This window comes from Chiroxiphia lanceolata, chromosome 6 (genome assembly GCF_009829145.1).
Source record: "Chiroxiphia lanceolata isolate bChiLan1 chromosome 6, bChiLan1.pri, whole genome shotgun sequence".
Classification (NCBI taxonomy): domain Eukaryota; kingdom Metazoa; phylum Chordata; class Aves; order Passeriformes; family Pipridae; genus Chiroxiphia; species Chiroxiphia lanceolata.
In genome coordinates, this window is record NC_045642.1 from 59,241,926 (window position 1) to 59,255,066 (window position 13,141).

The following is a 13,141-nucleotide window of genomic DNA, read 5'->3' on the forward strand; positions in this document are numbered from 1 at the left end:
GTAAAGAGCCCCTTGGGAGCATCTTCAGATTGGGATCCTTTGGGCTACACTAGTTTGCTGAGTAGAAAAATCAAGCGGGGCTCTCACTGACCTGAGCTAACCCTCCCAGCAGCATCGCAGCCAAAACCAGCAGCTGGCATGAGCCAAAAACATGACTTCACGAGATCATTTGAAAAACTTTACTGAAAGAAAACGCAGCAAGCCATGACAAGAAATTAAAAGCTGGGGATTAGTTTACGGAGGGCCCGTGAAGTTACAAGGAAAAAATGCAGCCACAGCAGTGCCAACCATGGGGAAAAACCTGTGTCAGCCCTGGGAGCTCAGCCTGCGAGCAGGTGAGAGAGAGCAGGGATCTATGCCGGCCTTCCCCTTCGCCCATGGCTTGGACCATGCTGGGAAAGGCTCCAAGACTCTCAGTCTGCTGGGCAAGGCTGCACTGAATGTTTCCAGTGCTGCTCACATGCAGCGTTGCAACTTCTGTCTCAAGGGGCTGAGTCTGCAAATCCGTCTAACGGCCTGGGTGTCACTGAAGGGATGTTTGCACAAACCAGATGTTTCTGAGCATTAATTTCCTTGAATTACAAGTTCCCTTTCTCAATACTGGAATCCCTGATTTGTTTTACGTAACTGATGTATGTGCTATTTGCATCAGGGTAATTAATTTCATGAGTAATATCACAGTGACAGATGACGCGAAATTGCATCACGTTCTAGGAAAACATTAACAAGCCCAGATCCCGTCACAGAAGTACTGCACTTCAGGAAGTGAAAAACAACCTCCTGCTCAGCCATTCCCTTTGCATTGTCAGCCCTCCGGACAAGGAAGAAATCATTTTTTCTCGTATTAAAGAACATTTTAGACACACCAGTTCCCATTGGTACTCTGGTGTATTTGCCCTGAAAGAGACAGCCTGTGCTCCCAACAGAGACCCAGGAAAATTCATCACTTTATTTTGCCAGGAGCCCAAGGGCAGCCTGTCACAGACACAATGGCAGTACCTCAGTCTCACTCCTCTCCAACAAACCACCTGCCTCAGAGGACCCCTATTCAAATTGTGCCAATGTAATAGTCAAGTCCAAACTGTTAAAGGAAAGGATGATTTCCCTTTCATGGCTTTAACACTCCCATGTTGCTACCAAAGTAAAGATCAGCAGCAGCACAGGAGATTAATGCCCCACAGTCTCTCCTCTAGTAATGAGGGAGAGTGGGGAGATCTGGAGACACCCAAGGTGCTCGTCTTCATTAAGATTCATGAGCTAAACTAACAGGGCAGAAATTAACTCGAAAGGAAATAAGATTTCTCAAAGATCCATTTGATCTCAGACAAAAGGGAATCATTATATAAATAGAGCAATTACTCTAATTAAGGCTTCCCTCCTTGAATCTCTCCACTGAATGCTGCAGCTGCCGAAAACAGTTTGGCTGCCTATTACATAAGGCAAACAAATCCATGGTCTGAGGTGTCATTAGCCTTCAAACAAAGGAGAAGAAAGATGGTTCTATGGTTCTGTCTGTTAATGTCTATTATTTTTAATGACTGGAAGCCAGGAGTCGTTCTTTTTTTTTTTTTTTAAAAATAAAAAGCTGCTCGTTTTGAGCCAGTCTTGTCTTATGCTCTCCTGGGCAAGGCTCCCATCACCATCCATCCCAGTCCTGCCAGGGAGATGCCTCACTTCCCCATGCAAGAGCCATCCAGGGCTTGGACACACAAGTGGGTTATGGGGGGCGAGGGAGGCAGCACAGCCCAGTCCCACCGAATGGTGTCAGCCCTGGGAGCAGGGTGGTCAGAGTTAAAGTCCTTGTACTTAGGGCAGCTCAGCCAGTGCCGGGTTGTGGGGGTGAGCCAGGCACTTGGAAGCCCGAATCCTACTGACCTTCAGTGAGGGCTGTGCTGCTGAGAATAGGACTTGGAGTCATCGTGGCTCTCTCGAATGCCACCTCTGTTTGACTCTGGGGATTTGCTCTGACTGCAGCCATTAGAGGCTCCTACCCTGCAACTGGAGGGATCGATTGCTGAAAGCCCTGATTTGTACCAGTGCAATTCATCATGGTGCTGAGCCAGAATGTGACCCCACAGGGTGCTTCTACCCCCATGCTGCAGTCCTGGCTACACAAAACTGGGAGCAGGTGAAATCCTTCAGCACAGAAAAGGTCCAGCGAGGGCAGTGCCAGGGTTCAGAAGTACAAGACTGCCCTGAAAGCATTCTAAGGAGGAGGGGGGGGGAGGATGAGACAGAGTGTGAAATATCTGTTATCTCCTTTTCCAGATAAAAAGGGAGGGGAAAGGAGGTAAAAATAAGTCTTCAGCCCAGCTTCTAAAAGCCAGAAGACCCTAACAATAAGCACGACAGCAGCCACATGTCTAATGTGCCAGCCCCAGGCAAGAAGGACAAAATGTCACTGCAGTGGATATTAAGCAGATAAATTTGATCTCGCTTTCTCCTAGTGCAGAAATGGCTGCTCGATGAAACAAGAAGGATTAACTGTATTGCAAACAGTGCTGAGCAAGAGACTAGTAAAATAAACCAAGGTGGATAGAGCAACTCACACGTGGGGCAGACACATCTGGCTCCAAATCTTCCGGTGGTGTAAACTGATGTAATTTTGCTGACTATTGCCAGGAGAGAACCTGGCCTAAAATATGGAAATTAAATGTTCTCTGAATAGCTACAAACTTCTTTGCTGTGCTTAAATCTACCTGTTTCCCTGGCTCTCTCCACTCATCAACACTAATGCAGAATAAAAAGGCCACAAGTATCAAATGCATTGGCCCCTGATGACAACTAGTGATTTTTGACATTTCTCCCTTTGGTGTTCTTGTAATAAATAACAAGAAGCAGAAATTAACTTCAGTCATTAGATATGTGGAATGTTTGACACAGGTTTTGGTCAAGATGTCCCACCAGAAAGCTGTGTTTTCAGAACTGAGGAGTCACCCCCAGTTCCCATGTGGGTCACCAGCTGCAGGGGCTGCTCAGACAGTATCAGACTCTGGCTGCTGGTTTTCAATTACCCCAGCTGGACTATAGGTACAACATGGGATATGCAGGTCCATTACTAAATCAATACATCAATCAGAGTAACACAAATACAGAGGGAGAATGAGCATCACGCTTATTAACAGACTGGGGACATGATCCTGCTCTCGTTTTAAGTAGGGGTAAAGTCTCCCTTGGGTTGCACGAGCAAACAATTAATCCTTTTCTGATAGTCCTGTCAAGAGGAACTGGGAATCTGTTACACAACCCTGGGTGGTCTATTTACATAGGGTCAAGTACAAAGAGGACTAAAGTGCCCCGGACAAACCTGCAAAGGCCAATTAAGAAAAAAAAAAAGCCAGGAAAATACTTCAAAGGAGCTTTTTTTTTTGTAGTCTTGGTTATATTTCAATTCTTTTAATTTTAAAGTTCCTGAAAAGACACAGCATGTCAGAAAGTTCAAAGCTGGAGGGAAGAGTAAGACCTAAAGCCTTGAATAGCTCGGACAGTGGGAGATTTGTTACCCCTATAGTGGTGTGGGGACCTCCCAGTTAGATGGACTGGCCCCCTCCACCAGGGGCTGCACAGCTATTGCTGGTCCTGTCATTCAGCATTCCCATCTCCAGGCTGGACATAGGTTCTCAAGGGTATCCTTGAGACTGGGTTTTAATGGGCTTCACCAAACCACTTTTGAGGGTCTATAATATCACTGTTTAACTGTGGCACAGATGAGAAGGGAGCCTGGTCCACAAGTCTTAGCCTCAGACACAGGAACTGCTCCTTCCTTAAGCACCTAGGAGTAAGAAGGAAAAAAAGGATGAGGAAGACAAGTCATGGGCACAATGAATGCTCCTTCACTTTTCTCCCATCTCTGGTAGGAAAGAGGAGGATGAGTCACAATTGACATCACAATAGGCTGGGTTAGGAGCATTTTTTTTGAAGTAAATCTGAGCTTGCATGCTGCAGACTTTAATGAGAAGTTAATTCAAGCCTGTTGGAAAGGGAAAGGTGAAAGACTTAATGACTATTTCAGGATGAATTTGGCCTTGGCAAGCTATACACAGATGGCTTTAGTTTTCTTTCACAGTGAATTATTCAGAAGCATGGGACTATTACTGCGGGGAAGAGAAGCACTTGAGAAAGAGGTGTGATCAATCGAGAGAAGTGACTAAAATCACTGAGGAAAGCTGTTTGCTGTTTGAAAATTAGGAGGGAAAGAGACAGCATGTTACAGAGATGGATGTGCAAGCTCAGGCAAAACAGGTAAGAAGGTAACCTGTGGTGGGGCACAGCCCTGACACTTCACCACCGTGTGTGTTTATGGCAGAAATGGTCTGGACAAGGATCATTTAAAAACTGAAGAACTCCTTCCCAGCTGGGAAACGACAGGCTCTGGAGTCCTGCTTTTGCAGCAGTGGCTGTGGAGCCAATGAGGAAATGCAAGATGAAAGCATTTCTGAAAAGCAAAATAAAGGAAAAATGTGTACACAGATCCTGCATAGAGCCTCACAGGGAGATTTAAATATCAGCCTCACTCTGAAAGCCAAAGCTTAATCAAATGGTGACTGCCAACTCTGAAGAGATGCCAAGGAGAATAATTTATTGGCATATTTGAAGGCACTTTTAATATCTATCTGCCTTTGTTAGCAGGCTCTTCAGCTCTGATGATAAAGCATTGAGCTCATCTAGCTCCCTCTTTGATTTTAGTGGGTCCATCATTGTGTTGGTTTTTCTCCTTTTAAGCTTTGTCAAAAAAATACTCCCAGCATCTAGCTCATTCAAAAACAAGTTCATTCTATATTCATACGCTATTCCAGCACTGCATATGAAACAGATTATCTGCCTTTTTCTGTCTCTTGGAAAGAAAGAAACTGGCCCAGATCTGTAGGATGCAAGTGTGAAGGAGAGGCAGGCACCTTGTGTAGAGTGATGAAAGAGAAAAGTAGGCACCCCTGGACCACCAGCATCTGGCTGCCTCTTCTCACACCTCAGAAGTGCTTGGAGAGGGCTGGGAAGCACAAACATAGGGGTTTGGTCTAGTTCACACATGGCCAAACTGACTGCCCAGGACTTAGAGAAAGGGCCAGGCACAAAGGCAGTAGGAAGCACACATGGACTGCATCTGAATGTGTCAAGTAAAGCACAGTTCAGGTATTCTGAGTGATGTGTTGAGGGAGGATGCAGACACCCAACGTGGTATCTGAGCTGATGACAGTTACTTCTGATTTCCCAGAATCCAGGGGTGTTCAACCCCAAGCGACTGCAGAGTATGAAGAGAATAAATATCTCCAAAGTCCAGAAGACCTCACCCTGTGTGCTGATGTCAGGGGCGAGCAGCTGCAGTGAGTAGGCAGCTTGGATCATCCACACCTCTCCTGAACTTAGATGTCCTTGCCAGCAGTCTGAAACCAGCCCTTTCCCATGCACTCTGTCACAGCAAACTGTTTGCTTTCATTATGTTACAAAATCTGCCTCTAAGCCTTTCTGCTGCAAGAATTCCATCCCTTTGCCTCCTCTTCTCATTAATGGCATTTTCAAGTTGCCTACAGTGGTGGGGGTCAGTCTGGTTCAGCACAGAGCTCTCACCATCCACAAAACCCTTCTGAAAATAAGGGGTCCTGGCCAAGGGTTTGGGCACTCATGGTGGCATCCCCTTAGGGTGGGTAGTTTACTCCTCCTGCAGCACAGCTCAGTGCTTGCTTTGCTTTCTCTCCTTCAGCAGGCCCTGGATGGAATTTCCCTAAGGAAATTTCTTTTCTGCATCTGTACGTGGCCTTCCAGGACTTAAAGGGAGCTTATTAAAAAAAAGGGATAGGGACTTCTTACACAGGGAGGTAGCAACAGGACGAGGGGAACAGTTTTAAACTAGAAGAGGAGAGATATAGACTAGATACAAGGAAGAAATTCTTGACTGTGGGGTGGTGAGGCACTTGCCCAGAGAAGTTGTGGATGACTCATCCCTGAAAGTGTTCAAGGCCAGGTTGGATGGGCCTTTGAGCAGCCTGGTCTAGTGGAAGGTGTCCCTGGCCATGGCAGGGGGTTGGAATTGGGTGATCTTTAAGGTCCCTTCCAACCGAACCCAACCCACTCTGTGATCTCTCCCATCTTCTTTCTTCTCGGCCCATTATAGTAAGTGCCTGCACACCCTGAGTCTCCAAAGGTTCTGCTGGAGCTGTTACCCTGCACCCAGTCAGACTGGACTGCCCTGTGCACTGACCAAGTGGGACATTAGAACTTCCTCATTATTTCTGTGGAATGATAACTGCTTCCCAGAAAGTCCCGGATTCAGCTCACACACACACAACAATAACAATAACATTTATCTCACTTTATCATTTCCCAGAATGCCTGAGAAATGATGGGAAACACTGTTCCTTTTCACCAGAAGGAGGGACAGAGGAAAGTACCCTTCAAATTTAGTTTTTCCTCACCTAATATCAGCTGCAACTTTAGGGAAGAAAATCCCAACATACACACAAACACTTTCCTAACAGCCACAGAATTTATCTCTATGTACGTATATGGATACACACAGGAAATGCCAACTCCCCCACCTTGTGCTCTGACAGCCACAAACGAGCCCATGAAACACAGGCCATCAGAGCAGGACCTGGCTCCTGCTGACCCACAGAGCATCAGTATTGCTGCAGCTCAGTCCAAAGCACCAATTCCCAGACATGACATGTTGACCTAATGTTGACCTGGCAGTGCAAAAGGGATTTTACACAAATCTGCAAGAACAAAGTTTAAAGGGTATCTGGCACAGGGGAAGTGAACTCAGTGACACAAAGCAGGAAGGAGTTCACTCAAGCAGACCATTTGCCTTCTGAGTCAGCGTCACTTCCAGATTACTGTTCCCTAGAAAAACAGATGAACTTCAGGTTTTTCTCTTGCATTCTTGGCACTGTGTTGGTGATGCAATTTTTCTCTGAGATACATGTCACGCTTGCTCTCAGCTAAGCTCCCTCACCTTTCCATCCCTCTCACTCTTTGCACTAAGGCATTGGAATTTGGACTCCCCTGTGCTGTTCCACCTGTGCTGGGTGAGAGCAGAGCCTGCTAAAACCACAGCCAATTTCCTCTGCACCTTCCTCTTTTCTTGCCTAGTGTTTATTTTTCACAAAAAAACCACCTGAAGGGGGACATTACCACTTCTGCCTCTTAACTCCAGTAGTGTTTTCCTCAAAATGCATGTTTTTAACCAGCTGGAGGAAGGACAGGCTTTAGTCTCATTTGTGTCCTCAAAGTATATAGATACAGGCAAGGTTGCCTAAGCCTCACTTTTGGAAGAGGCATTTTAGCTAGGCCAGAAGTGTTTCAGAGTCCTCATTAAGACTGGTGGTTAGCATACAAATGCCAAGAGTCACCCTCTGCTTCAGCAAACTCAGCCGTGACAGGAATTCAGAAATACAGGGTGCAGAAGGCAGAGCAATGCTAACATTTCCCTGGGGAGATGCTGCTTTCCAGCCCCTGCTGTTACCAGGCTCTGAGGGTGAAAACATCTAAGCTGCAATTGCTCATCCAAATTTCCAAGCCTTTGGGCCAGCCGTGGCTACTTCAGATCATCAGTCCATGGAGCGACTCAATAGGCTTAGCCCTTCTCTCCTCATCCGAAACCAGACTTGGGAAGGAAAATCCCTGCAGCTTTCCCTGTGAATTTGCTTCCCATTACGACATCGACTTTTGAGACCTGATTTTTACTGTGTCCCTCCATTCTGCCCTCCAGCTAAGCTGACTGTGAGCAAGGCAGTGGGATTGAATTGCATCTGAGAAAGCCATACATGAGGCGAGTGAAACACGCTGCCAAAATACCACCCCGCTTTATGGGAAGCAAGAGGATTGTATTTCATTTTGCAGTTCACTCAGCCGAATCCCAAAGCCTCTGGCTGCCTGGAAAGCTCCCCTCTGTGCTCCAGCACTTTTTGCTAGTGACAGTTAACAAATTCAGAATATTGATATGCTGTAACAAAGCAATCTCTAGCTGCACTCTCACTGTAGAAGATTCGGTGCAGCAGTCTCTGCTCTCCGTGTGCTCATGCAGTTTCTCTTTCACAGTCTCTCCATCATCAGACACCGGTGATTACTTTGTCAGCTGATGGCAGAGAGTATTTGAAAGAATTTATTTTACACACACAAACTCAATAGCTCCTCTGGCATAAACTCCTTGTGAGTGCATTCAGGTAAAGCTATGGAGAAACCTTTTTCCTTTGGGAATCAAAATCAAAGCAAAACGTAAGTCTAGAATAAGTTGGAGTGGTCTGAATCCATTCAGCAGCAATTCTGCTTTTCTGCACTTTTTTACTCCCACAAGCAAATCCATGCCCAGTTTGAGCTGCTCACACAAGCAGATGAGACTCAGTTTGAGTCCTCTCCTCCTGACTTGAAGCATCAATACCTGAATTCCCCAGTGACACATTCATACAGGGCAGGGTACAAAAGTGAGATGTCCTGCTTTCCTCCTCTGGGAATACTGACTCCAGTAAAATCCTGCTGACTTACACTGATTTACCTCTGTCCTACTGTCTCCCCAGCTCCTGAGGGAAAATATCAAGGACAAAAAAACATTAAAAAGGAAACAGATAAAAACTTACTTTTCTAGAGCACAAATATTTCTGCTTTCAATTCTATACAAAGTCCCAGGGCACTGGGGTTGGTTTTGTTTTCCTTGGTACCAGTGCTCAAAAACCTTCCAGGAACACCCAGTGACGCAAATGAGGTCCTAAGGACGTGGTTTTGTTATTATCAGGAAACTGAAAAGATGAACAAGGTGCAACCTTCAGAAATCATGTGGTTTCTGGTGGGGGGAAATTGGTGAAGCACAATTACGCAAAACGAAATCAAAACAAGGTAACAGCATCTGTGAAATGGGTCCTAAAACCTATTATCCTTGTTCAAAATGATGCTCTTCACAAAGGCAAACAGATCAAATGCTTTCTAAACTTAGACATATCCATTTGTACAGCATCTCTAAGCACCTACACCTCATTGCATCTTCCTAGCAGAAGAATTTGATTTTCATTTCAGAGCTTTGTACCCTTCAAGACTCAGTGAATTCTCACTAGTCCTGTTCAAGGTTAGAGGCCAGAACTTTTAGTGAGGGGATAATCCAGTTATTAAGGCTATTATGGCCTTATCCTGCAATACAAGAGAACCCAGGTTTAATTCCCTGATCTTCTATAGGCTTCCGTGCCATGTAATTACTTATAATCATTTATGTCACTGCAGTAGTTGAATGCTCTGATTTCCAAGAGCTCTTAACATCATGGGTTAGAAAGCACTGTCACAACTGTAAATCAGGGAGCTCAAGTGCATGTTTTGTTGGAGGTAAACACAGCAGTGACTAGAAGATGCTCATGCAGTCATAATGCTGTATCTAAGAGAAATATTAGCATATAGAAGTCTGGGAGAAAAAAAAATCTATATATTTAGCAGCTAGAAAATCTACTATCTTCCTTAAAAAAAAATCAGGTTTACCATACTGTGTTATACTGGCACCAAAAAACACTGACCAAACGTTGTACGCTGCAAATATAATATCTCAGCAGCAATTGGATTGCTGTAACCAAAAATAAAGCAAACTGTGGGGAGGTTGTTCCATTTTAATCCAAAGCCCCAGACAATGTCATGACAGGATGTTTTCTTCCCATTAAAGCCAACATGCTGTGATGCCTCTAAAAACTCAGCGTAAGAAAGGAACGAGGAAATAAGGAGCTCTTCTAGTGAACAGCTCTTGAACCCAAAAGCAGCCACTGTGAAGCTGCAGAAATTCAGGCTGCAGCCAACAACCATCAGTGCTGTACAACAAGATGCAAAAGTCACCTCCACGTAGTGACCACCCAGGGAATAGAAACACTGAAGAACTGAAGGGCCAGTGAGAATTTCAGTTGCAACTTCCCACTACTTTATCACAAGGTTTCTGGTTAATGCCCCGAATTTCAGCCTTTTTCCCGAGAGCAGACATAGGGTAGTGGTTCCCTTGAGCAGTGCATGTGCATTTCAGAGAGGCAGTTTTGGTTTCATTTAGGTTTCATCAGCAACACGTGATAGAGCAGACAAGCAGAGTGGCTGGAGAGATTTATCAGGCAGTTACTAAGCTGGCTGTGCAGTTTTGGAAACACTCAATTGCTTTCTATTTAAATTCTTAGCTCCCTCCTCAATTCTGGGCTTTTTTCTCCAGTACCCCTCATCATGTTTCTTGCCTGTTAATCACAGAAGGGACTTACTGTTAAAATTTGGGCTCTGAACACAAGGTAGAGCAGCCAGGGATGACTGCAGCTTGCACTGACTGTTTTTATAAGGTTCCAATCAGAATTAAGAAAATAAGCTTTTCATCAAGAAGTTAAAACACAAATCATATTTTACTACCTCCTGAGGGTCCTGTTATGATGAGTATCTACCTGACCACATTTTACCTCCATGTCATACTTATGCAAGACACCTGCAACAAATCTATTCTGCTATTACTTCAGCTGAACAGGAATTGGCTCAGGCATTCAAGAGTCCCAGTCCAACTACATGAACACTGCTACAGAAGCTGCAATGAATCTGAACTTCACCTTTTTTATATTTCATATACGTTGCAGGTTACTTTCAAAACCCAAGAGGGCCTTCAGCATGACAAACAATCACTCCTGAGCACAACTTGTGATTTAAAAACTCCTCTGCCTCCTCAAGAAGTGGATTTTTTTCTCAATTGATTTCTGTGGAATTTATCAGATGCGTTTTCAGCTACAGAAAGTAGTTGCTCAACTCTTATACAACAGAAACCCTTCAGCAGAAAACTTCCAGATTTTTACTACTAAAAAGCTGATGAAAACAAGCTCTCTTCTTTCCCTCAAATGGGCCCATCATTGATTGCCCCATTTCTTTGTATCAGTGCTTCACAAGTTAATGTAAATTAATATGTTATGTAACCATTTCTTAGATCCTCTATTGCCACAATATTTAGTAGTATCCAGTCTTATATACATCTTTGTTCACTGTGCTTTTGCAAGAAAAGAGAATATGCTGATCCCTCTCTCTCTCCAAAAAGTGCTTAGAGATATTAAATGATTTGATGAGGGGTAGGAAGCAGAAGTAAGCCAAGTAAGGTCTGTAGCTTAATCACCTTTTGATTCACTACAGAAAAGCCAGGTACTTCCAGTGCACTAGGCTCCCACACAGCCCAAAATCTTACAAAGCTTCATTCCCATTTCACAGGAAAATATTTGAGGGATGTGGATAAAAGAACCATGGAAAAAGTGAGGAGTATCTGGTAGGACAAGGACAAAGTGTCGCCAGCAACAGCTCTCCTCAAGCTCTTTGTTGTACAGCCCCTTTTTTTTGCCTCCCAAACACACAAAAATTAAACCCCTGTCTTTGCATGCAGGTAGGCAGCAATCCTGGGGGATTTAGTTATTACCCACAGTCAGAACGAAGGATTATCATGAAGCTCTCACTTCTTTGCCACTGCAGTCACGTGGAAACCATACAGTCAGTACATACTAAACACTGTGTTTACCTGCTGCTTCCGTTCCGGACGATGATCACATGCTGTCAATCATTAAGCCATCAGGGAAATGCCCAGACACACAGACATGCTCATACTTCTCTTGCCAGGTTGGCTACTGAGCCATACAAAGGCCATAACTATGCAAACACACCTAAGTGTAGCAGGATGTGTTTTTTCTGTTTACCCTTCAATCCAAGATAAGAAGAGGGTCAGGGTCAGGGTAACTGCAATTTCTGTGTGCCAATACCGCAGCCCTGTTTTTCCTTTGCTGGAGTTTGGATGAAGAAAGCCAGGACAGAGAGGAAATGGCCAAAGGAACTCACTGCTTTGAGGATTGCCACCGCATCCTGCTGGAGCCACGTCGGGTAGACGACTTCGTCATTCAGAATGGCCTCGAAGAGGTCGTCCTCGTTCTCCGCCTCGAAGGGCGCGTGGCCGCACAGCATCTCGTACAGCAGCACACCCATGGCCCACCAGTCCACGTCAGGGCCATACAGCATCTCCTGTAGGATCTGGGGAAAAGGTGGGAAGGAAGTATTAACCCTGAAGCTTTTCAAACCGAGCTGGAGAGGAAAAAGGATTTGGAAACGTTAATGTACAAGTTCTTGCTATGTCCTAACAGTGCTCTCTGCAAGGCTGGTGGATGTCCGGGAATGTAAAGGTGATCTCACTCTGGGAACGCCCAGATCAGCACAGAGGTACCTCAGTGCATTTTAAAGGGGTGAACTAGTTCAGCTGCTCACAGGGTCACCTGGGAAACAAGCCCCTAGAGTGATCCTGAGGCTGAGCTGGAGAGGAGGCACTTTGGCAAAACTGGCTGAGCAGCCAAGTGTGTGAGTTGACATCGCCTCTTCCTTGCCCCTGGGAAGGAAATGTTTACCTGGCTCCAATGGCAAGGCTTTCAGCTGGAGAGGGGAAGGACTGCGAGTGTGTGAGAATGGTACAAACATGAACCATGGACAAAAATTCAATTGTGCTGAAGGATCTGAAACCCTGTCAGAACATCTGGCAGCATCTGATCCTTGAAGAGCTGTTTATTAATTTTGTAGTGAGCTTGGGGAATGACAGGGAATGCAAGGAGGTAGAAAAAGGAACTGGAAAATGAAGGAGAATTCACTCTTCTTTCAAATCAAACTGGGACAGCATCTGTATGTGACTCTCAAGATTTTTGTAGCTCTATTTCCATTTCTCATCTCATGTTTTCTAATCAAAAATATAGACTTACTCTGGTGCATACAGCAGCCCGAAGATTTACTCATACTTTGTTTGCACAAGGGATTGATAACACATTTAGGAGGAAGCCTTGAGCTTGGCAGTCAAATAAGGCACAGCTAAAGATACCAGGGACTACACTGGCTGTTCCAAAGCTAACCTGTGCTTTCCATATTGTAACCAAGTTTTCCTGGCCAAAGAAAGGTTTCCTATACCTCTGGAGCGATGTAGTCTGGCGTACCACAGAAGGTGGCTGTGGTGATGCCGTCATGAATGCCCTCTTTGCACATTCCAAAGTCTGCCAGCTTGCAGTGCCCCTCGTAGTCCAGCAGCACGTTGTCCAGTTTCAAGTCCCTGCAATGAGAATCATTCACAGAGTTGCTACGTGCTTGGAGCAGCCCCAGCACAGAGGGAGGCAGCATCCCAGGCCTCAGAACTCAACTTGTAAACTGGACAAGA

At 45.1% G+C, this 13,141-nt stretch overlaps 1 protein-coding gene across 1 annotated transcript in view; it reads right to left on the bottom strand.

Moving 5' to 3' along the window:
- PRKCH (protein kinase C eta) overlaps window positions 1-13,141 on the bottom strand; it is a 118,315-nt gene that overhangs the window by 7,254 nt on the left and 97,920 nt on the right. Inside the window, exons 11-12 of the mRNA XM_032691997.1 lie at window positions 12,898-13,036; window positions 11,794-11,982 (exon numbers count right to left, since the gene is read on the bottom strand). Coding sequence (XP_032547888.1) covers window positions 11,794-11,982; window positions 12,898-13,036 — 328 coding nt within the window. The remainder of the gene's footprint in view (window positions 1-11,793; window positions 11,983-12,897; window positions 13,037-13,141) is intronic.